The 25,344-nt window shown below is 46.9% G+C and overlaps 1 protein-coding gene across 1 annotated transcript in view; it reads left to right on the forward strand.

Moving 5' to 3' along the window:
• The first annotated feature begins 1,092 nt into the window (after positions 1–1,092).
• The window catches only part of HYDIN (HYDIN axonemal central pair apparatus protein), a 216,389-nt gene continuing 192,137 nt past the window's right edge, over positions 1,093–25,344 (forward strand). The window contains exons 1-8 of the mRNA XM_056862322.1: positions 1,093–1,215; positions 3,480–3,605; positions 5,978–6,097; positions 11,938–12,072; positions 13,116–13,315; positions 20,054–20,178; positions 22,406–22,607; positions 25,106–25,289. Coding sequence (XP_056718300.1) covers positions 1,093–1,215; positions 3,480–3,605; positions 5,978–6,097; positions 11,938–12,072; positions 13,116–13,315; positions 20,054–20,178; positions 22,406–22,607; positions 25,106–25,289 — 1,215 coding nt within the window. The remainder of the gene's footprint in view (positions 1,216–3,479; positions 3,606–5,977; positions 6,098–11,937; positions 12,073–13,115; positions 13,316–20,053; positions 20,179–22,405; positions 22,608–25,105; positions 25,290–25,344) is intronic.

Raw genomic sequence — 25,344 nt, forward strand, 5'->3', positions numbered from 1 at the left:
CTTTGAGGTGTTTTTATAACTTTTAATCCTATCTCTCAGAAAATTTACGAAAACACAACAGCAATGAAACTATAGATCAGCACATGGATTTCTTTAAAAAGGGGATTAGACTGATTAATATAGGATGAGTGTTATCAGTGGCTACAAGCCACAGTGACTAAAGGGAGCCCTCACATCTCCAGCCGATAGAGATCAGTTCACCTGGAGAAAATGGCCGCTTCGTGTATTGGGCTCTATGGCATTGAAGTCCCACCCCAAACCCCGCCTTCCTCAGGCTCCGCCCCAAAAACCTCCCGCTGGTGGTGAAGAGGGGCCTGGCAACCCTACTCTGTGCCCTGTTGTTGGCCCTCCAGAGTAACTGGTTGGCCTCTGTATGAGACAGGATGCTGGATAGATGAACAACTGGACTGATCCAGCTCTTCCTATGTTCACAGAACTCCGCTAAAATCAGTATTCAGCCATCATTTGACAGCAGTAACTACCTGAAATTAACTTCTTTTAAATAAACAGGTATTCCTGGGCCAGCTGGGGGTGGGCGGGCAGAATGTTGCGGGTCACCCCTCTTGAGGCATGGATGTCTTTTGTGTTTTAAATTACCAGTGGTGGCAGAAGGGTGTCCAGTCTGAAGAGGGATGTGAGCTTATCAAGGCTGTGACTGTAAACTCACTGGTCTTGCCTTTCCAGAGACACAAAAATCCATGTGATGAAGACAATCACTTATTAGATGTTGAGGCTTCTGTTTTTTAACTGCTTTCCGCACAGGGTGTCAATTGATCTGCTTTCCAAGGAATGTACTTTGCATTAGTTATCAGCCCACCATCAGGTGATAATTAAGCACAGGAAGAGCTGTTAATTTCATGGAATAAGGGCTGTCAAAAGACACCAGGGGACCAATATTTCTTCTGAGCTTTCCTGATAACATCCAGACCCAACCCAAAAAAATCAGTCTTTGCCCGGATTCAGGTTCCCATATTTTTTGTCCTCTTAGTAGTCCCCTGTCTCCTTCCACAGCCCTGCCGGAGATTTCTTTTTCTTCCAGCTGTTTAAAATCTCCTTCTTCTTATTCCAGAGGCTCTACCAGATTAATCAAAGATGCAAACAGGCAGAATTCAGAAATCTGTGCATCCTTGCAAGTTGTCTGAAGGATTTCAAAGCAAGGTCGTGGCACCTCGCAATCCGAAGTTGATCAGAGAAGAAAAGAAGAAAGATGCCCCAGTATGTTTCTTTGCACTAAGCTCATTTTATTCTTCTTGGTCTGGTTATAGAAATAACGGCCTGTCTCACTTGTGAGTGCTGTTAATGTGGGACCGAAAGCAGAAGAATATTATAACATACAGTGTACATTCTAGCTCACATAAGGTTTTATGTTCTAAATATAGATGTGGAAAGGCTAAAAAGTTTAACTGTCACTTGCTTATCAGTGTAGCGATGGACAATAAATCCAGATGGACAACAGGAAGTATTTCTTCACTCAACAAGTAATTGGCAGTTCAGTCCTAAGCTGAGTTGCACCCTTCCAAATCTATTAGAAGGGCATAACTTCACTTAGGGTTGCACTGTAAATTGTGAAATTAACTGCCAGTGGATGTTGTTGAAGACCACTAGAATAGGCTTCAGACTGGAGTTAGCTGGATTCATGAAGGAGAGGTCCATCAGTGGCTACTACTATAATGATCAAAGGCAACAAACCTCTGAATCCGCAGTGCTAGGAGGCAAAATCAGGTGAGATCTTGGCCTTAATGCCCTTTTGTTGGTCCTCCAGGGCAAAAGGTTGGATACTGTGTGAAGCCGGTTGTTGGACTAGATGGATCGCTGGTCTGATCCCACAGGATGCCTTTTATGTTCCGATATGAATGTGATCCCATTGTATGTTGGCGATCAGTGAGAGGGTTATGGGAGGAGGGCCTTGTGAGAGAGACGGAGATACATCTGACTAGGATAGGCTTTTTGTGGCTGTTAAGTCTAAAAGATTTCCCTTGTCAGTATTGAAGAAGGGATCTTTAGCCTCTCCCTAACCTATCTAAGAGAACCCTTTGGTTTAATCTTTGATATGCAGTTAGGTTTTTGAAGATTGTTAAAATTTAGTGCAGCTGGGTTAGCCCATGGCCTCCAGAAGGTAGTGCTACTTTGAATGGAGAGCAGAGTCCCTATAAGGCAGTGGTTCCCAAAGTGGGCAGTACCACCCCCTGGGGGGCGGTGGGATTACCTAGGAGGGCACTAGGAGGCAAGAGGGGCAGTAGGGGGGCACTAGAGGTAGGCCCCTTCAACTGTGTTGTTCAGTAATTTACAATAGACCAAGCTATTGCACCATGCTGCCAAATTTGGTGGAAACTATCAGAATGTTTTTCCAGACTTTGAAGAGCTGGTACCACTCGATCAAGTTCATCAGTTTTATTGAATAAATTTCAACTAAAAAGTTTTAATTCGATTTTGAATAGATGTGCAATTAATTGTTAGTGTTTTGAAATTGTATTGTTGTTATCTTAGTGCATCATGCAAACCCCTATTTTGAATAATGCTTTTTATAGGGTAGGGTAGGGTAGGGGGCGCTGGGATTAGGTTTGTGGAACCAAGGGGGCGGTGGCCCGAAAAGTTTGGAAACCACTGCTGTAAGCAATAAGCCTATGCAAAATGTGTCTAACGTTCGTTGTCCCACTATGTACCCGAGGTTTGGGGAAAAGGCTTATAGGGCTTGAATTCCTGGTAAGCTTGCACACTGGCCCTTTAATTCTGGAGATGGAGAACTGCAAATATGTTTGCACTGGCTTTTCTTCATTGCAATTTGACAAGGATGGGAGCTGCTTTTCACAATGGAAGGATCCAAACGAATGTGGTTCCACGGGGGGTGGGGGAAGGACTGGACTGATTCCCCCGCATAGAGTCATTACTAACATTTATGGGCCCACAGAAGCAGCAGCCAACAGTGAAGGTAGCAGCGCATGCTGTTGTTAATAGGTGTAGATTTTTGGATTTTATGGCAGGCGTGCACCAGAGGGAGGGTGGATTTGGATTTCCAGTCTACAAACCATGAATCCCACTTTCCCTTCTTCTATAAAAAGCTTCAAGCAGCAGATGGGCCCAAGCTTTTAGGACACAGCTTGCCTCTTGAAAATCTGTGCATGTACTTGTGGGTTTTCCCCCTAATACGTTTCTAGGGAACCTACAGATCCTCCAGTCTCCCTGTAATGTACCCAGGGAATTTAATAATTTGGCCCATAATTGCTTGTTCCTCTTGTTCAGCAAGTGATGGTGGGGTTGGGGGGGCAGTTTATGCATATGTCTGGAAAAGCCACAAGCAAATGCCATTTCCAGTAATGTACATTGAATGGAAGTCCAACGTATCTGAATGGGAAATGTTCTAGCAGGGGGAATGAGTGGTGATTTGGCTGTTTCCTAGCAGTATTGAGCACTTTATGTGCACCACCAGGGAAAGCTGTTCTCTGTGTAGGGACTGATGTGATCTTGACTCTGAATTGCAGCTGACTCCATCTACCTTCCTGAAAGAGATGTCTCTCACAACGGAGCAGAAACTGGCATGCACCCATGAGATGTGCCTCCCTCGCATCATCCAGCTTTTGGACATGAGCGAAACTTCCCACCAAAAGGTAACACTTCCTTCTTGCTTCACTGCCATGGGGCTGAATAATGACAAAATATGAGTTCTGATTCCAGAGGGGTTGCTGTGTCAGTCTTTTGTAAGGTTGCCAGGTCCCCCCTCTCTTCCAGCAGGAGGTTTTTGGGGTGGAGGTGAGACAAAGATCATGCGTGGCCTCGCCACCACTATGGCATCTCTTCTGGTTTACACCTGGAAGTGCCGCATTGCAAGGGGCCTTTTACCACTCAATCTGGGAGTTTGAGTGGTAAAAGGCCCGTTGCGATGTGGAGCTTCCAGGTGTAAACCAGAAGTAATGTTGTGTGGCAGGCAGGCGCGTGCATGTGTTGTCTGCTGACCCTCAGCTGGTTGGCGGGCAGCCAGGTGCATTGGCGGGAGTTTGCCCGCTACCACTTGGCACTTGGCAACCCTAGTCTTTCGTGCAGCACGGTCAAAAACAAAAGGCCAGTAGCACCTCAAAGATTCCCAGAATTTATATCAACATAAGATTTTATGACTGGTATCTCAGAGTTTGCTTCCTCAGATGTATGAAGTACATGCATCTGAGGAAGTGAGTCACAAAAGCTTATGCTGGAATAATTTCTGGCAGTCTTTAAGATGCCGTCAGACCTCTGCTTAAATGAGCGATAAGATGTTGCTTTTGTTATATAGAGCCCAGATCAGACATCACTGCTGTTCCTTTTCACAGTGGTGCTCCCACTGCTTTAAAAACCTGTTGTCAGAGTCTATCAGAATGTCACCTCTCTAAACACTAGTATGTGTATATGTTCGAGGTTGAAAAAATGGCACCTCAAGGAAGCTTTAAGCCCCTTCTCTTCATACATGGTGGCTCCACTCTGAATCAGTTCACATGACTGGGAACTGAGTTCCCAGGTAGGAACTCTTAGAACATGTCCCTTGAAGGTCCACATGGGGGACAGATGGACTTCGTAGCATGCAAATTGGCCCTTTCACATTAAACCAATATCACATCATATGATTCAAACAATAAATAATATAACCTTCAAATACTGGTATTTCCCATTCTGACATTTTATATTTATCAACGTAGATTCTTGCTTCTTTATTTGGCATGTATATTTCTAGATGCATGTGACAAATCTAGACACTTGCTAGACACTTGCTTCCGGATGCTGCAAATGCTATAGGAACCTGAAGCAGGCAAGAGGCTTTGAGAGTTGTACATATCTATAGTGTACAGGAATTGTAATTATCCAGTAGCAGGGACCTGTATGTATTAAACATTTACTAGAAAGCTTTTTGAGAAAATAAAAAGCCTAAAACAATATTTTAAAACTTTGCCTTAAAAAAACTTTTATTATTATAAAAGAGAAGCTCTAAAAGAGCTTTTTCACTCGTTAAAAGGGGGGGGAGGGTCCCCTTTGGCTACAGGGAAAAAAGCTATGCTCATGGGACCTGCGTGAACAAAAGCCATGTGGGGTGAAGGCTGTAATAAAGAGGGGAATTTGCCCAAGACTGAATGAGAAAGTTGGCTGGATCCAACCCAAGGTATTTCATAAGTGTTTTATTTCAGTTTCTCCTCAATGTTAAAGTCTTTCTGATGGGAGAAAAAAAAAAGGGAGGGTATCCCTTGGTAGCGATAGTGGGGGATGATGATTTCAACAAGGGGCTGAACCATACACTGGAGAAGAGAAAGGAAGTGCCTAAAATAGACACGATTAAACATTTAAGATGAACATTTCTGTCTCTTTTTAGGTGGAAGTATGTTTTAGACATGCTTCTATCTGGAAAAGGGAACTTCATGTTAAATGTTTAATTACACTTTCTGTTTGCCTTTGCCTTCTTCCCAAAGGAACATTTCCTCTTTATTTGTCCCCATTGCCCCCCCCCCCGCCCCCGGCCATCATGCTTCTGCTTATGACAAGTTCCTAGTGATCAGGGATGTGTGAGCCCCCAGGGATCAAGCAATGGTTGGTGGTGATGTGCAGTGATGTAATTCTGTCCCATAGACTGAGTTATGCATGGATCAGAATTAATCCACACAATGTTCTCTTTATTGGAATACTGGTGGAAACAGAATGTTTCCATGTGTGCAGGGGGATAATTTTTCCCAGATCCCTTCTCTCATGGCAGATGTCTGACCCCTCCCCCCACTCAGCTATGACTGGGGGTCTCGCATCCCCCGGGGGCATTATTTTGGGCTGCAGATAGAGAGGGGAGATAGGGAAGTTCCATTCAAACCAGGTGCAACCCATTCATCTGTTACCCCAGCAGAGCCTACAGCTATGCATTTTCTTCAGGATCCCTGCATGCCCTCCAAAAAGAGTCGTGTGTGTGATCCACTCGTAATGGGGCAGCCCTGATCCATTATTTTTCACCTGTGTACTCTCTTTATCCCTTCAGTTCTCTTCACTCGATCTGGACCAGTCGCTGTTCCAGCCGTTCCCATCAGAAGTGATTTTCCAAAACTTCGCCCCTTGTGAGATCTATGAGGTGCCACTGATTCTGCGGAACAATGACAAGGTATGCCATGTTGACCGTTTGGCGGTGGGATGGCAGGGAGAGGAAGTTGCACACCTGAGCTGCTAGGCAGGCCTGGGATATTACACATCGCTGCCTTCACTAATGTAAGAGGAAAGCCGAAGCAGTTTTCACTACAGAATAAATACCACTTACTGGCAAACTTCTTTGTGTACTTATATCCTGTATCTCCTCTTCAGGCATAGTGGGCAATCCCTGAGTGATCTCAGGGCAGAGAAGGCGGTCCCTTTCAGCTTTGGTGCTGACTCAGTGGCTGTTGCTTTGGTCCTGTCCAGAATGATGGTTGCAGATTTGCACTTCACGGCCTCTTGTTTCTGTCTAAAGGCTTTGAATTTCAGAGCTTTCTCCATACTGAACTGCAGTTATACCCGCCAAGGTCAAAGTAATAGCAACTAACCAGTCTGTGATGCAGTATAACTTTGTTAATTGGCATCCACGGAGAATCGGAGGTGCTGGTTAACGAAAGGTACTGGTTTACAAAGCTTTTGCCTGATGGCAGCAGTGGAGGGGCTGTGGTTCCTGGGCATGGCACCTTTCCCTATTAATGTTATTGTCTGCTCGCTAGCACCAGGCTGGCAGCATGGTCTGCAGGCCCTGGGCATGCTGGTTAACCTAGGTCTTTTATGCATGGGTTGTTTCCATCGCAGTCACCCCTGATTACTTCGGGGCTTTGCTTTCATTATGCACGTCTTTTCCGCTGTTTCTAGCCGCATCCAGAAAACACAAGGAAAACATGGGGGGGGGGGGAAGTGACTTCTAAAGGTTGGGAAAGACATGCATAATGAAAATGAATCCCTGAAGTAGTTGGGGGTGATCACTACAGAAACAACCCGGGCATAAAAGGCCTAGAATTCTGGTGAACAGACCTTTTTACTGTATTTAGGTCTTTATGAGGACCCCAAACTAACAAACTAACATTTAGAGGTGAGAATATCCCTGTCAGCAGAGTTTGTTTTATCTTCAGTGCGACCAAAACTACAATAACAAGGAATTAAGGGTCAAGCTTCATCCATGTGTTTTGGTTATTGCTGTCATGCCAGGTGGGCTGTGTAAAGATCATCTGCATTCTTCATGAAGGAGGGTTTGGGTTGAACGACTCCTTTTCACGTCGCATGATGCGTGCAAAGACGGTCATGCCTGAGTCAGTCCTCTCAGGTTGGCATGCCCCTTGGTTTGCAGGACAAGGTATCTCAGAAGGGCTTTACGGGACAAAAGCCAAACTGGGAGGCAGCTGATGTTGAGAAACTCCACCCTGATCCCCCTCCATGCTGCCATTGACAGCCATGGTTATCATGCTTATTTCCCTAGTCCGCTTTGCGGAGACACACAGTGGCTAGAGCAGGACTACCTGTTTGTAGGGCAATGGTCAGCTGGTTGTGACCCAAAAGCAGGCACAAACAGAGCGAGTCTTAGTTTTGCAATCACATCGTTTTGTTCTTTTTGGAATGGGGAAATGCTGTTTTATGTTCAGATTTTTCTTCTTCTCCTGAACATCTGGGACTTCCTACAATCACGTTTTTGAGGTCTTCTCTGCTCTCCAGGAACTTTTAGTGACTACTGAGGTTCTTCCCCCTTTCCCAAGCTTACAAGGGATCTTCCCCCTTCTCTTTTCCTTAGTTACTTTCCCAACCCGGAACTCCTCAAGGACTGAGTCTGGCACAGTACACCAGTTTCCCAGTGTTCTCTCTACTGTTACCTTCTGCTCACAAGACCTAAAAGCTCTATGACTGACAGTAATTCCTTTTCAAACTTGGTTTTCGGCAGAGGCACTGTGCCGCCTACTGTTTGTCTAACTTGAGCAATGGCGGTCATATGGCACTCTGTGATCCTTATGCCCTTTGCCCATCAGGTGGTAGATTACTTTCAACATTCAGAAATGACTTCCTTGCCCTGCAGCCATGATCTCTTTGCTTCCCCTGGAGCATATTAGCAGTGGCTGGGCAAAGTTTCAGCTGTTACTCAAGGGTGCAGCTGGGCCTTTGGTCCTCCTGTGCAGTTTGGCCCAAACAGACAAACTTAGGTTTTGCACATTTATTCTGGGCTAATCAACACTTGGCCCTGACCTGGATGGCCCAGGCTAGCCTGATCTCATCAGATCTCAGAAGCTAAGCAGGGTCAGCCCTGGTTAGTATTTGGATGGGAGACCACCAAGGAAATCCAGGGTTGCTGTGCAGAGGAAGGCACTGGCAAACCACCTCTGTTAGTCTCTTGCCTTGAAAACCCCATAAGGGGTCGCCATAAGTTGGCTGCGACTTGATGGCACTTTACATACAATCATCACTGATGCAATGATAATTTCCCCAACATTTCATTCTGCTGAGCAAAGCAGAAATCATTTGTTGAAGCTTGTTGGGCTATAATTATGCTCTTGGGTGGCACATTTTGGGGCTAGTTGAAACAGTCATCTGTCCCCTCTGAACCAGATTCTGTGCCTCTGCCTTGAAATTATTCCTGAAAGGAAGCTTCTACGCTCTAGCCTACAAGGCCTTGAGTAGATGCTTTGGATCCAGTCCTTCTCTGGCCACAAACTTTGGCCTCTTCCTGCCCTCTGTCTCCATTGCGGGGGGGGGGGGGAAATAACGCAAATCTCAAGTGGACATCAAATGACGTCCAGTATGTTTACCACTGAACAAGAAGTTCCTTCAAGCATACAGATTATCAGGAAGTTATTGCACTCAGGTTGGGAGGCAAGGGGCCAGAAAGAGGGAGAAACGAGGCGAGAAATTATTGACTGGGTGTCCTTGATTAAAGGTCCGTATGCCAGGCACTGGGCAAAGTGAGGCTTCTTCCATTAACTCCCCAGCATGCCTATTCAAATCCAGGTAGCCTGGCTGAATTTGGTGCAGGTATGCTTCCTCTGATGAGTCTCTGTGAAGGCTGTGGACCCGTTTGCTTATGAAACTGCAGAGGAGGGCTGGTCCTAGCGCCAAGATGGAAGAGACAGTAACAAACTGGAGACAACAATATTTCTGCCTACCTGGAGAGTCTCCTACCTTGCCTGTGCATGGCTCTGTTGTGCTTTCTAGGTGATCGGCAGCAGGAGCTACCCACTTTACATGGCAATGGCGGATTTCAGAACTGCCTGTGGGATGGTGCTTTTTCATCAGATGCTTTGTCAGTTTAACAGCTGCACCCCCAGCTCTCTTTGCAGTGTCTCCCACTCCTCAGAACAACTCTGGCTGTTTGGATACATGGAACAGCGATTGGCTTGTTTGCCTTCCCACCCCTATGGCTGTCACCTTTTCCTTTCATATGCTGTCTATTCGACCATAAGCCATTATTGCTGGGGCCTGTCTCTTCTGCTCTCTGTACTGTGGTTCCTTCTAAGTGCTTAATAAAGAATTAATAGCAAGATATGCTGGAAACAGCCAGCAGATGTGGCAGTCTAGCAGATTAGCCTAAGGAGGTATGTTGGCTGGGCTGAAGGGAAATGGCATCAGGAAACCTGCCTGAATATGACTGGTGGCCTATTTGCCAATAGCTCCGATGTGCTGTCAAGCTGCCTTCTGAGGAGTGCTGTTTTTATTCTGGCTGTCTTGCTGGAATGCAAGCCCCAACTTAAGACACATCAAGCTGTCTTATATTGAATCAGGCCATTGGTCTATCAAAGTCATTATTGTCTATAGTGACTGGCAGCATATCTCCAGGGTCTCAGGCAGAGTGCTTTCACATCTCCTACTGTCTGATCCTTTTCATGGGAGAAGCCACGGATTGAACCTGGGACCTTCTGCATGCTAAGCAGATGCTCTGCCACTGAGCCACAGCCAGCCACTCGTTCCCTCTTGCATCCTAGCAATCCCTTTGCAGCCTAGCACTCCTTTTACATCCAGGTGAGGCTCCTCTGACACGCTTTATGTTGATCTGCCTTTATTTGGAAGCTTCGGCTGGTTGAAAATGCAGCTGCAAGGCTACTGGCTCTGAGGAATGCAGCCCTGCAATCAGCTTGCTAACCATTTTGAAGAGAAGAAGAAAGTCACTGCACATTATTTACTGGTTGAGAGAGAGGCTATTGAGGCTGCCTTTTGCTATGGTCATATGGAGAGCTATCTGTTAGTCAAATTTTTATCCCACCTTTCCGGCAAAGATCTTGGGGTGGCAAACACAGGTCTCCTTTCTTCTTTCTTTTTGTAACTGGAGGATGTGGTCAAGATCCTTCAAGAGGTGAGACCTACCACATTCTGATTCTGGAATATCACAATGGATTCTCCATACAAAATTCTTTATTTAAACATTCCTAGACCGCAGCTCTTGGCAAACGGCTTCTGATCAAGAGAAAAATGTATTTCTTGTTCATTAAAAAAATACGCCCCCCTTTTCCATCATATGAACACATGAACCAGCCTTATTCTGAATCAGACCATTGGCCCCTCATGGTTAGCATTGTGTGTGCAGCCTGGTCTCAGGCAGAGGTCTTTCACATCAAGGCAACATAGTAAATACAGTACCAAAAAAGATCCCAACTACTTGGCAGCCCTAATACAATTAATCTCTACAATAACATTAATAATACAAAGAGGAAAGACCAGTAAATCATTCTGCAGGCGTAGCTGTTAGCCTAGCAAAATTAAACAGCAGCCTAGTGGAATCTTAACGACTAACGAATTTTTATTCTAGATAAGTCTTAGAGAGCTAGAATGCACTCCGTTAGCTGGATGTAGTTGGTCCTTACTAGGCCAACATTTAAATGGGAGCTTATGAAGATTTTTCTTTTTAATCACCAGGGTCAAAGGGCCATGAAATGCAGAAATTAAAGGTGATGCTTAAAGGTATAAAATTCAAATGTAATGAATATAAGTATGGAGAGTGACCCTTCATAATGGAAGTAATGGGCAATAACACAATTTCCCTACTTCTGCTAAGCTGGCTAATGCCTTTTATTAAGGTTATTAACACCCCTGATGGCGGAGAGATTCCCAAGTCCTTGTTAAGTCCTTGGGGAAATGGTCTCAAATTACTTGACGAATTCTAATCCAGCAGTTTCATGTCCCCTTTAAGTTCCTTTGCTGGAGATCAATGGCTTTCACAACTGCTCCCATGGTTTCTGGGAGAATGAAACGTTCTCCTGCTGATTTTTGAATATTAGCCTTCTTAATATCAGATTCACATCCAAGCTGATGTGTACGTATCAGTTCCTCATGGTATATGACTAATATCATAACAGCCTGTGATAGTGTTGCCCCAGTGGGTATGGGGACAAGAGCTGGTACTGGGACTGGTTGTGGCATCTGCTCCCTGGGCAGGTATAGTCCACGGTTGCAGCTATATAACTGCTTTAGATTGAGCAAGCAAGTAAAGGCCTACAGCTCAAGGCTGTAGAGAGAAGAAAGATCATTATCCTGGATGGGCTGCTGGTCACTGGTGAAGCACTGGAGCAGTCTGAACCAGGGGCTGTGGGTGATGATGTGTTCCCCTCCCTTTGGGGCCTATCTGTCCCTGGATACCAGAGTGGCCTTGTCAGTCTGTGTCTTCACTTCATTGGGTGGGCATTGCTGTTTTACAAATACCTGATGCTGAATCTTACAGATGCGGGTCTCTAAATCCAAGATGGACCCAAGGAAGCAGGGCCTTTCTTATGTTCTTATGTTGGCAGAAGAGCAATGGGAGGAAAGGCTTGAGCCCTTCTCCCTGCATGCCTCACATGCTGTTTTCCTGATTTGATGTTTTAACAGTTCTTATGTGGTATTATGGTTTGCATTTTATAGGGTTTTATTGGGACATATATTTTTTAAAAAATATGCAAGATTCCTTGAGATCTAGTGAGGCAGGACATAAATTACGTAAATACATAACATTCATTTTTCTTGTGTCTGTGTTTTCTGTAGATCCCCAGGCTGGTGAAAGTGGTCCTGCAGAGTTCGCCCTACTTCCAAGTCATTAGCCCCAATAACGTGTGTAACAAAGTTGCTCCTGGCATGCCGTCTACGTTCCGCATCCTTTTCACGCCAGAGGAGAACAAGGTAAACGGTATCACCTCTTCTAGTGGAGAATCAGCAGTTGCTGTTTTAACAATGTGGACACCCCGCAAGATTGCGAGAAAACAAAGCCACCTACCTCTGTGTGTGTGTGGGGGGGGGTCAGTTCACACAGCAGTTCACCTCTGCTGTTGGTGGAATGTGATTTGGGAATTCTATCCTTGGAACTTCATTCCCGGGTGTAGGGAAGCACAACTTTGATCAGGACTGTTGAGAGAGGGTTTAAGCCTTTGCCCGTGCCATTTTCCAGACTGGAAACCTACCTGGGAAGCCACTATTTGCTCTGTCAAGGAAACGTGCATACAGCCTGTCAGTACATGTAAGTTTACCCCAATGGGGCAAATAGAGGCTCCTGGGGGGCATTCCAGGTCAGGAAACTGTCATGATGGAGGAAGGTTTAAGCTGTATATCCCTGTGCACTGCAGTCCTGATCCAAATCGGGCCCATGTGTGCCTGGGAATTAAATTCCGCATGTGGAACTCCCAGAGCTTGTCTGTTATATTGGACTTATGGGGGAGGGGGCGTGAAGCATTTGTAACATGCAAATTGGTCCTCAGTGTGGGCCTGATGTGGCTGTGTGGGTGACTAGCAGCCCTGCCTGTGTGTCGTCCCATGGCCCCTCTTTGCCTTCACAGTGAAATTCCTTCTTAGAAATCTCACCAGACCAGTTTCCTTTGTTTGCAAAGGCAGTTCACTCTCTTGTCAAGGCTGCCCACGCAGCTCTTTCCACCCCATCCTCTTTCTGCCGATCTTCCTCATGCCCCCCTCCCTATCCCCTTCCCTCTTGGTCCCCTCTTGGTTTTCCCCACTTCCCAAAACTGTCAGAAATTTCAGGGCAGTGTTGGATAGGATCTCTTTGGAGGTGAGAACACGAGTAACTTAACAGCTTTTTAAAATAATATTTGCTTTATTTCCAAGTATAAGAAACAGAGGCAAAAAGACACTCCTCCAGGGCAGCAGACCAACTAGCCCAGATCAGATCCAGGGAGAGAGAGAGAGATCCAATGCATCTTTTTCTTTCTGCGCAGGATTATTTGCATGAAGTGACCTGCATTACTGAAAGGGAAAAATTTATTGTGCCTATCCGAGCAATCGGAGCCAGGGGCATTCTGGACTTCCCTGACCAACTGAATTTTTCTACCTGCCCAGTCAAGTACAACACGCAGAAAACACTGCTGGTCCGCAACATTGGGAACCGAGAAGCCCGTTACCAAATCAGTACGAAGAGGTAAGATAGGGGTTTTTTTTCTGTCAAGGCCAGAAATCCTATGAATATTGAAACAGAAGCGCGCAATAGCCTAGTTTACTTGCTAGAACATCAAACAGTGATTTAAGTGAAGCAGATCACAAGCAGGAGTTTTTTTTATGGTGCGGGCTGTTGCAGGATGTCCCCTTTTGTGCTTAAATCATTGAGGAGCTGGAATTTGGGTCAGTCACGTAGTTGGAAAAGGGCTGTATGAAACGATGCAGGCTCTACATTAAACAAAAGCTGCATGCAGTCATAGATTGAAAAGAGGCTCAGGATACCGTGGATGGGGTTGGAGGTCTTTTGATGTATGCAGGAGCGAGCCAGCGTGGTGTAGTGGTTAAGGTGTCGGACTAGGAGCTGGGAAACCCTGGTTTGAATCCCTACTCTGTCAAGGAAATGTCCTGGGTTACCTTGGGTCAGTCACACACTCTCAGCCTTGAACCTGGCAAGTATTTGGATGGGAAACCTCCAAGGAATACCAGGGTTGTGATGCAGAGGCAGGCAATGGCAAGCCACCTCTGAACATGCCTGGAAAACTCTATGGGGTTGCCATATGTCAGCTGTGATTTGTTGGCCAAAAAAATGTATGCAGGTCTATAGCATTTTTGTCTTTTTAAATTTTATTCAGCAGGCAGGACTTGGGAAAGGCAAAGATTCAAGGGACACGTGGACTTCCTCTCCTTGTATGCCCCTAGGGTTGCCAGGCCCCTCTTCACCACTGGCAGGACGTTTTTGGGGTGGAGCCTGAGGAGGGCGGGTTTGGGGGAGGGGAGGGACTTCAATGCCATAGAGTCCAGTTGCCAAAGCGGATATTTTCTCCAGGTGAAATGATGTCTATCAGCTGCACATCAGTTGTAATAGCGGGAGATCTCCATCTAGTACCTGGAGGTTGGCAACCCTATATGCCCCCCCAGAGAGCACTGCGTTCTGCTATTAACAAGCTCCTGGTGGTCCTCAGCCCAAAGAGTGTCTGGCTGCTCTCGACTAGGGCCAGGGCTTTTTTGGCCCTGGCCAAGCCTTGTGGGACTCCCTTTCTAATGAGACCAGGGCCCTGCAGGATCCCAAAGAATTCTGCAGGGCCTGTAAAACGGAGTTATTCGACCAGGCCTACAGTTGAGGGCAGCTATGGTTTCCCATCAGAGCTGACCTCCCTATGTCCCCCCAGTTGCTGGTAAATGGTTTCAATTAAAATGTGGGGGTCTTGGCTGTTTTTTGGGCCCTACATTGGTCCTTGTGCCTCCAAAATGAGCACCATTGTTTATTATTTCAGTGTGATGATTTTATGGGGTGGTTAAATTGTTTTATTTTTATATTGTGATTTTAGTGTATTTTACTGCATTTTGTATATTAATTATTATGTTAGCTGCTCTGAGCCCAGCCTTGGCCGGGGATTGAGGGCAGGATAAAAATTCAAATAAATAGGAGCTGGAGCAGCCAGAAGTTTTTGGGGAAAGGAGGAAAATAGATTGAAGGGGAAGGGAGCATGATGAGGGATGTAGAGCTTTTCTCAAATAGCTTCATTTATAACAGTGAAGAACAGTTAGGCCTCTTCCACGTGCATTGCTAACTCCAGATGTTCCACGTGGTTGATCTGCCAGGCTTGGAATTGCAGTTCACTATTTCTGTCCACATGTCTCCTTTTGCAATGTTGTTTTCTGTTTTTCTGTTCACTTCTAAATCAGTTTTATCTTGTCTGCACTGATTTCCCCAAAAAGCAATGTTTTATGGTGGGGGAGCATCACGTGATTTGTGACATTGTGGATGATGGCGCTGGACACTCCCCTTGCTTCCCCCTAATTTTTTTGATGTTTTTGTGCATGCATTCTAGCACTGATACACATCTGTTTTGAGTTGTAGCTGAGCATGGAGTCAAAGCCGTTTACAATCACCTCTTGGGGAATAGGTACGTGGGAGCCCCTTGCAGTGTCTAGCTGCTAGACCTCACTGAGGCCAGACTGAAGGCTGGCAGGGCCCTACTCCTGCATCCCATAGTGCAGTCCAGAAGGGTTGGATTCTCTGATCTGCTCTGAGCCCCCTGGGGCATCTCTAGCCAAGAAAATCTCAACTGCTTTATGGCTGCCAGTTCCAGAGGCCAGAGGGGCATTTTAAAGGAATGGCCTGGATAACCGTGACCCTCCCCTTAGGCAGTACGAGAGCTGCAGTAGCCAAGGAATGAGTCAGCCCATAGGAATGGCCTACACTCTGGGTTGGAACCTGACATGTGCGCCAAACCCACTTCTGGGGGCCCCCCAGGTCCTTGGCTTCAGTGAGGTGGATTTCTAGGAGTCCTTAAATGCCTTGGCTTGGGAAGCTAAAGCTTTCGATGTGCTCAAGCCCAAAGTTCACTGGTTGCTCTAGATAGCCCTCGGGGAGATGACAAACATGTGATCCTGCGCCTGGCTTACTCCCATGGAAATCGACAGGACCAGAAGGAGCCTTGCTGCCTGCTCCTAGACAGCTGGACTCTGTTGCCCCAGAGACTCAGGCAGGCTGCCCCTGGGGTCAAAACCAGCTTCTTTCCTCTGTGGCGCCACTGCTTGGGAAAGAGAGGAGCACAGCGCGGTGGGGAGAGGCTCCGAGTGCCATGCTGACAAATGCGGGTGGGACTCCACAGGAGCACCGTTGACCAAGACAGGCACCTAATTGAACCAACCTTGCAACCCCTGGAATTCAAGGGGGGTTTGTTCAGAAGTAACCCCCAATGGGATTGACTCTCACGAAAGCCCTAGCCATCCATTGGGGGGAGGGTTCCAAAGAAGTGATGGGGGCTTTTTGTGAGGACCATGGAGGGAAGCCCCAATTTTGTGAGTCTTCACTATTGCCCTCGCGCATTAGCACACATTTGTCTCATCCCCCATTATGCATTTTGAAAAGCTTGCACTCAAAATGGATGCCCCAAACAAAAGCACAATCCAACATTAGGCACATCTGCACCCCTAAAAAAAAACTAGAGGCCCAGTACGTTCATCCATTTTGCTTTGTACTCAAGCACCATCAAACTGTCTAATACATTACAACACACTCCAATTATCGTATATACTCGAGTATAAGCTGAGTTTTTCAGCACATTTTTATGCTGAAAAAGCCCCCCTCGACTTATACTCGAGTGAGGGTCCCACTGTCCTGGGTCGACGGCCGCCCCCCCCCCCAGTTCCGGCTGCACTTACCGGGCAGCAGCTCCATGGGAGGCCCGGACACGGCGGCTGGGGGCAGGGCTGGCAGGAGGACAATGCCCTTGGAGACGCGGACACCCCGGGAGGAGAGGCACCCCCCCGGGGGCCCGGCGGGACCGTGGAGACTCTGCGCCGCGGGAGGGAGGGGTCGCCAGGAGCCCCCCAACGCCAGAGATGCCGACGCCGCCCGGAACATGTGGGGCGAGACTGCGCCGACGGGCAGGGGACAGGGTGGGGCCGTCAAGCCAGGGAGCCCTGTGCCACCGTGGCAATGGCTCTGGGCCCGGGCCCCGTCGCCGCTAGAGGCCCCGTCGCCGCTAGAGGCCCCGTCGCCGCTAGAGGCCCCGTCGCTGCTAGAGGCCCCATCACCACCCAGCGAGCACGGCCGGGGCGGGGGCGCGCCCCGTGGCCGCCACAGACGGGGAAACGAGGGAGAGGGTGGAGCGAGCCAGGGAGGACCTTTAAGGGCTTGGGAGGAGGGGCCACAGGGGTGGATGGGGAAATAAAGGCGGGAAAGAGCGAAGGCCGGGGAGGACAGCAGCAGCCCAAACCCTGTTCGGTGACAAGAGGGTAAACTGGCTGCTACTGATGGGGAGGACAGTTCAGACTCCCCGTCGGATTGCTCTGAGGCCGAAGAAGCTCTCCTTGACCTGCCCCAAGTACGGCGTGAGGGGCTAGGGTTGCCAGCCGCCAAGGCCACGCCATACACCCAGCACTTAGTCTGCTATATTTATTTACAGTACTTAGTCTGCTATATTTTATTTTTTATTTTCTTATTAACCCCTATCTGGACCCAGTGTTGACTATGCTTGCATAGAGCAGCCTGTGTTAGGGCTCATAATATACACACTACGTTGTGTACACACTGTGTTATTGCATGTGTTGCGTTAGCGCTTCTTTTTCAAAGTCTTTTTTTTATCCTGTTACAAATGGATCCCAATACTTCTAATCCTGGACTAAAACAAAAACGCAGGTCATACGAAGCTGGTTTCAAACTTAAGGTTGTGTCAAGAGCAGAAGAAAGCAATAACAGTATTGCAAGTAGGGAATTTTGTGTTGACGAAAAACAAGTAAGGGAGTGGCGGAAAATGAAAGCTGACTTGGAAAAGATTCCAAAGGCAAAAAAAGCTCGACGTGGTTTAATGACTTCATATGGGGCTCTAGAGACTGAATTGCACAAATGGGTTATGGAGTGTCGTCAAAATGGTTACTGCATAACACGCATGGGAATTCGCTTACGTGCCCTTCAAATGGCTAAAGACGACAAATTAAAAGCACAAGGCATTGAGAATTTTGTTGCGTCAGCAGGATGGTGTACCCGCTTCATGAATAGGTTTGCCATATGTTTGCGGCAAAGAACAAAGACTTCACAGAAGTTGCCAAAAGACCTTGATGAAAAAGGTGATGTCATTCCATTCATTCATCATAAAACAAAGAAGGATCCATAACTATGACCTGGGAGATATTGGGAATATGGATGAAACACCTATGACCTTTGATCTTCCAAGCAACAGAACTGTGGCAAGTTTGGGAGACAAAACTATTTTACTCAGAACACAGGAAAGGAAAAAAAACATTTCACAGTTGTTCTGTCATGTTTGGCTAATGGAACTAAGCTGCGGCCTGTCATTTTTTTAAAAAGGAAGACCTTGCCTAAAAAGGTCAAATTCCCATCACGAATTACAGTGTGCGCACATATTAAAGGCTGGATGGATGAAGACGGAACTAAAAAATGGCTGGAAGAAATTTGGAACAGACGACCAGGAGCAGCCTTAAAGAAAAAACCATCATTGCTAGTTTGGGATATGTTCAGAGGCCACACATCTGATGACATAAAAAAATTGGCAAAGTCTTCTCAAGTTACTTTGGCCGCTTATCCCAGGTGGGCTTACACCTGTATTGCAGCCCCTAGATGTGTGTTTAAATAAACCTTTCAAAACCGTGTGCGAAAGATGTGGCATGAATGGATGTCATCTGGTCAAGCCCGACTGACAAAAGTTGGAAATCTGATGAAGACCGACATAGAATTGATAGCAAAGTGGGTTCGTGATGCATGGGAAGAGATTCCAGAGGACATGGTGCAACGCGCCTTCAAGAAATGTGGCATTCGTAATGCTATGGATGGCAGTGAAGACAGCGCTTTGTATGAGAACGACAGCAGGGATGGTGATGACTGCGAACTCAGTTATGATAATGTCTATGCAGATAACCTCACACCAGCTACAGCTGAAGCTGTGTTTGGACATACAGATGGTGAGGAAGAATCCAGTTTTGAGGGACTTTAACTCTTGTGTTTTAGCTTGGTTGCTAATTGAGCTAAGTTTTTTGTACTTTTAAAGTTATTGTTGATACCATATTGTTTTTGTTGACCCTCTTTTCCACTTACAGAGCTAGTTTACTGTTTTTCTTTGAAATAAATATTCAAAAACATTTAACCTACTGATGCCTCAATTAATGTAATTTTATTGGTATCTATTTTTATTTTGAAATTTACCAGTAGCTGCTGCATTTCCCACCCTAGGCTTATACTCGAGTCAATACGTTTTCCCAGTTTTTTGTGGTAAAATTAGGTGCCTCGGCTTATATTCGGGTCATCTTATACTCGAGTATATACGGGGTAATTCAATTTCTTTTTTTTCTTTTTTTTGCTTGGAGGATTTTACCAAGCAACTGAACTTCCCAGAATTAAGAAATAATACTCTGGCTCTCCCAGCAGGTACAAGAAGCTCAGGGTAGCGGAATTATAGCCTAGGGGAATGAAGAAACAGGGAGGGTTATTCTAGCATTCGTGCATCCATTCGACCCAGCATTCTATCGCTAATCTCGGCATCAATTTTTTTTAATTAGGGGGGATGGGTGGGGGGAGGGTAAGAAGGGGAGATGAGTGAAACAGTAGGTGTGAACAAGGAAAGGGTATTTTGTGGGGCAGAGAAATAAAGACTTGTTTCAAGAAGTTCGCATGCACAAGGAAATCTGGCTCAGAAATGGAGAAAAAAAAACCATTGTGGTAAAAGTGCTTGGAAAAACAACAGAGGAAACATGAGAAAACATTCCCAAAACCAAATGGAGGAAGAAACAGAACATAGCTTTTGATGGCATGAAACTTTGTAAACCATTCATGTGGAAAAGGCCTTAGATTCAAGTCCAATAGCACTTTAGAGACCAACACAAGTTTCAGGATATAAGCTTTCTAGAGTCAACGCTCCCTTTATCAGACAGTGAAGAAGAAAAACTCTTGAGCAGAAAGTAAGGAAAGGGGCAGGCCTTAGAAGGTAAAGAGGAACACTGAGGGTTGTTAGTGGTTGCGGATCAAGGCCAAGGCTTCTTGGCTAGGAAAACGCAGAAGGGAAGGAAAAGTGACATGATTTTGACAAAACAATGAATTTTTATTTGTGAAGACAAAGCGACAGAAAGCGAATGACCAGTCATATATACAGGGTTCGTTTCTCCATTTGGCGGTGGCCTGGTTGATTTACTTGGATCCCATAAGCTGAGTCAGGAGCAAAAGAAAGTGGGCTCAGATTTCTTCTTCTTTGTATTGCAGCCCTTTCGCTGTTGAGCCCTCCACTGGGACCCTTGGAGTTGGGGAGACCACACAGTTCACAGTTGAATTTCTGCCACAAGAGACGGGCAATCACTGTGAGGACCTGGTAGTGCATTATGACACAGGTGAGCACAGACTAACCGGATATATATGTTTCCTTTTAGCCTCTGCCCTTTCTGCTGCCGGAGAACAGGAAGGTGCCTGAGGGTCAGCAGCCCGAATAGGCCATTTTGGTCTGAGCTTATCAGGACTTGGGAGCTAAGCAGGGTTGGCCACAATCAGTACTTGGAGGGGAGACTGCCAAGGAAGACTGGGGTTGCTATGCAGAGGAAGGCACTGGCGAACCACCTCTGCTTATTTATTTATTTACTTACTTATTTACTTACTTACTTACATTTATATCCCGCTTTCATTCTCGGGAAGCCGGGCTCAGAGCTGGTCATGACCTGATTATAAAACAACAGTTAAAACATATATTGAAACAAACTTTAAAACTCACATCATATTACAATAAAAATAAGATGGCATTCTAAGTCTAATTCACGGCCACTGGACAGGCCAGGTCAGTAGTGGACCCCCAAACCAAGTTGGGGGGATGGGGAGGCCAGCAATTTATGATAGTGGAAAGACTTGCGGCTGCTTGACTCTTGCCTTGAAAACCCCTTGGTCCTGGGGTCCCCATGAATTGGTTGCAACTTGACTGCTCATTCTTTCCAGCAGCCTGCTTAGCCTGAGCTTCTCCGGACTTGGGAGCTAAGCAGGATAAGCCATGGTTAGTAGTTGGATGGGAGATCACCAAGGAAGACTGTGGCAAACCGCCTCTGCTTTCTTTTGCCTGGAACGCCCCATGGATGGGGTGCCATGAGTCAGTCGCAACTTGAAGGCATGTTCTTCTTCTTTCTGAGGACCATCCAGTGTAAATCAGAGGCCTCTGTTGAGCATGCTTTACTCCAGTCCACTAAGCATTGGTTCTGTGCAGCCTGTCTTCATTTCCATGAGGTTTGCATGAGAGAGCCATGGAAGTGAATGGATGCAGCTCATCTGCTGTGCCTGGGGAGCATGCCCCTTGGCAGCACAGCTGCTGTCTGGAGTGCTGCCATCTGCTTTGCTTAGTTGCAGAAGGAATGCAGCCTGAAGTCTCTTCCTTCAGGAACTTCTTCAGTTGTAATAATGTGGTCCCCTGTAAAGACGGGCAAGCCAGAAGTCTTGGTTCACTTTCTACAAATACTAAGTGGGAGAAATATTTCCCATCGGAGGACATTCCCAGAATGACCAGAGCCGTAATCTGTTCAGCTGCTTCCACACAGACGATTGCCTCCCCAACTGGAAATGGTTTTTTCAGAGCATCCTCTTTTGGGGTTTTTTTTCCTGGTTTTGCACTGGTGTTTACCAAACCTACTTTGCTCCAGTCTTTTTGGAAGATTTGGATAGAAAGATGTGGATTTCCAAGCCTTCCTGCCCACACTTAGGGCCATTTTTCCTGCATATTCCCTCCCTCTTACTGCTCTGGCCATTCTGGGAATGTCCTCTGATGGGAAATATTTCTCCCACTTGCATGATAAGCAGAAGGAGGTCTGCAGCATCTGTTTTGCAAGGCAGAAGAGCCACCGTGGAGTAGTGGTTATGAGTGATGGACTCTGATCTGGAGAACCGGGTTTGATTCCCCACTCCTCCACATGAGCGGTGGAGGCTAATCTGGTGAACTGGATTTGTTTCCCCACTCCTCCACATGAAGCCAGCTGGGTGACCTTGGGCTAGTCACAGTTCTCTTAGAGCTCGCTCAGCCCCACCTATCTCAAAGGGTGTCTGTAGTGGGGAAGAGAAGGTGATTATAAGCCGGTTTGAGTCTTCCTTAAGTGGTAGAGAAAGTCAGCATATAAAAGCCAACTCTTCTTCTTCTTCTTCTTGTAGGGTAGCCAGCTCCAGGTTGGGAAATATCTGGCAATTTTGAGGGTGGAGCCTGAGGAGGGTGGGGTTTAGTGAGGGGAGGGACTTCAATGGGGTATAATACCATAGAGTCCACGCTTCGAGGTGGCCATTTTCTCCAGGTGTACTGGTCTCTGTCACCTGGAGATCAGTCCTAATAGAGGGAGATCTCCAACCACCACCTGGAGGTTGGCAACCCTAGTTTTGTAGGGTTGTCTCCACAGTGTTGTTCCATTCTTTTCACTTCAGCTGAAGTAGGAGGTGTGAGATCTGTACCCCTTTTCTTTTCCCCCTGAATCTTACTGGGTCCTCTCCTTCCCAAGACGAGGAGCCCGTACGAAGCAGCCACACTTTGTGACAGCCCTCTTGGAAAAGCCAGACTTGTCACAGCTGAATTGATCTTCCGTGTGGCCCTCTCTCCCCTAGGGGAGGATATCCATGTCCGCATCTATGGCGCAGCTGCAGATGTCAATGTGAGACTGGAGAAGAACTCCTTGACCATTGAGAAGACCTACGTCACTTTAGCAAACCAGAGGTCTGTAGCTATTCACAATCGGAGCAACATCATCGCACATTTCCAGTGGAAGTTCTTTGCAACGCAAGCAGAGGAGGAGCAGAAAAAACAACTGTGAGTTTTCGAAGGTGGTGCTGGTTTCACTGGTGACTGGTCCTGAGTCAATTTTTATAAATCGTATAACAGTTTTTAAGCCTTGCAGTAGAACAGGGCTTCTTAAACTTTTTCCACTTGGGACCCCTTTTTGCCGGAGAATTTTTTTCGCGACCCCGGGTATATAAAATAGGTATACAAATCAAACATTTACAGATAGTAAATCATAAATAAATTTATTTTAAAGCAATTCTTTGGTATACGTATAATTTTACCATTTATTAAAGACTAAAGCAAATTTGCATCCTAATGAGTACGTGTGACTGGCCCAAGGCCACCCAGCAAGCTTCTATGGCATAGTGGGGATTCCAATCTGGGTCTCCCAAATCATAGTCTGATACTCTAACCATTACACCACACTGGAAGCTCCAACCCAAATTGCATTTAACATGCGACCCAATGCTCACCTGTCAAATATGGGGGAGGGGGTGCAAATCATCTCCCAAGCACATGAGGAGCTTCATCACTCCTTCCCTTCCATCTCATGCACTTTTACTAACAGGAAAGGACCATGGGGAGCAGGCTGTTTATCTTATTGTCAGTGCCATGTGTCTCCTGGGCGGACACATGGAATCGGAGAACTCTCCCGTTTCCAGAGCAGTTCTCTCTTTCCAACCACATTGATAATGCATGAGAATAAAACGGCTGCATTCATATGCATTTCACTTTTCCCTGGTTGGACAGCAGAAGGGGCTCTACTCCTGTGAGCAAGAGGTGGCTGCACTGATGAAGCACATCAGAAAAAGTAAACCCCAAATCAAAACCACTGTCCTCACACCTCCTTTCAGCAATGAGAGATGCAAAAGTAAGCCAGGCAAATCTAGTTTGGCATTCTAATGGAAAATCTGCAAGGTAGCTCCAGAGGTTTTTCATCTATACAACCACCTTCTTGGATTTTCTCTGGGTGGACAGTGCAGACATAAGAGAGGCCATGTTGGACCAGACCACTGGCCTATCTAATCCAGCATCCTATCTTGCACTGTGTCTCACCAGTTGCCCAGAGGGTGGGGGCAACGAACAGGGCACAGGGGTCAAGGCATCCCCTGATGTTGCCTCCTAGCATGGGGATTCAGAGGTTTGCTGCCTCTGAATTTGGATGTTCCCTTACTCACCATGGCTCCATGAATCGAATTCCCTTTTAAAGCCATCATGAGTTGCAGTGAGTTGTCTTTGAAAAGTCCATCTGATTTACTTTCCCCCTTGGATCTTTCAAAGTGAAGAATGACTGTCTACAGCAAGGGTGGGGAACCTTTTTTCTGCCAAGGGTTATTTGGATATTTATGACATCATTTGCGGGCCATACAAAATTATCAACTTAAAAATTAGCCTGCTGTATTTGGTCAAACATTTAGCCAAGAGTCACGACCGGAGACGGCTCTGAGTGTCTGCCACATAGGACAACTTGCTGTTGAGCTCTACCATCCCCAGCTGGGTCTAAGAGATTCAGGCAGGGCGGCAAACACACGACGGAGTGAGTGACAAGCCGCTCGGGGCTTGCAGGCGAAGCAGCCTGGTCCAGTAACTCCCCAATTCGGCACTTTCCCTCCCTACGCGTCTTTTGCAGGACTTAGAGGGGAAAGAACCAGAAGGGAGAGGGGGTACCAACCAAGCCTCAAGCAGGCAGCTGCCCAGATGACCCCCCTGCATGGGCAAGCAGGCAGGCATCCAACCGGTGGCACACTTGCCCACCTGGTGGCACAGGATGGTCTGTTGCACCAGATGGGCGTAGCCATCCAGCAGCACGCCGGAGTTGCTCCTGCTCCGCATGGTCGGGGCCAGATTCCACAGCCAGCTCCTGCTACCTCCGCCTGCAGCGATGAAATGAGGACACACTGGCTAAGAACTCCCCCCACCCGCGCTCATTCTGGCCCTGCCCCCTTTAATCTCTCCACTGTCGCCACTTCCACCCCTGGCCCTCTTGTAGTACAGCGGGAATACATTTCTCCACGGCCCAGGTAGGAAAGGGTTGACACAGTTTCTTGGGTGGTCCTAGCAGCTCCATAGCTAACAGCTCTTCTGCAAGGGGGAAAAAAGGTTCATTTTCTCGACAAAACAAACTCACATCCCCCTTGAATAGAGGCTATTCCTGTTTGCAGGAAGAGGCAGATCACCAGTCTTAGATCCTTCTGAGCTAGAGATCTGCCAGGATCCACGAAGGGCCAGACCAAATGATTTTGCGGGCGTTATACGGCCCCCGGGCCTGACGTTCCCCACCCCTGGACTAATCAGACCCTTCCAGGAAGCCCTGAAGGAGCCTGTGGTGGCAGCTTGGTATATGGCTTGCTTGCATTAAAGGAGAGGGCTATGCATTTCCTTTCACTAGGCCCTGTTAGCAAATGTCAGCCTTATTAGCCCAGTTGTGGAATAGCGCAGCTCTGACCACTGTGCCTTTTCTCCTGCTTGCAACCCACAGCCTTTGGATGCGGGTTGCCCATTGTCCTCTCTCGCCCTGGCTCTAGGCTCTGCCGTTCACTTCAGGTTGAGGAAGAGAGCGTGGTCGATCATTTTCTGGAAGAATGCATCACGAATCCCACTCTTCGCGAGCACCTCTCCATAGTCACCCGGACCTTTCGGAACCGCCAGGCAGCAGTGTACGAGGACCCCATGCTCTTCAACAACAACATCTTCACAATTGAACCTCTGGTAAGAAGTAATGCATGAGAAGAATCCTGGGAATGAGGGAGGAAGGAAGTAGGAG

The sequence above is a fragment of the Euleptes europaea genome, chromosome 17, assembly GCF_029931775.1.
Source record: "Euleptes europaea isolate rEulEur1 chromosome 17, rEulEur1.hap1, whole genome shotgun sequence".
Classification (NCBI taxonomy): domain Eukaryota; kingdom Metazoa; phylum Chordata; class Lepidosauria; order Squamata; family Sphaerodactylidae; genus Euleptes; species Euleptes europaea.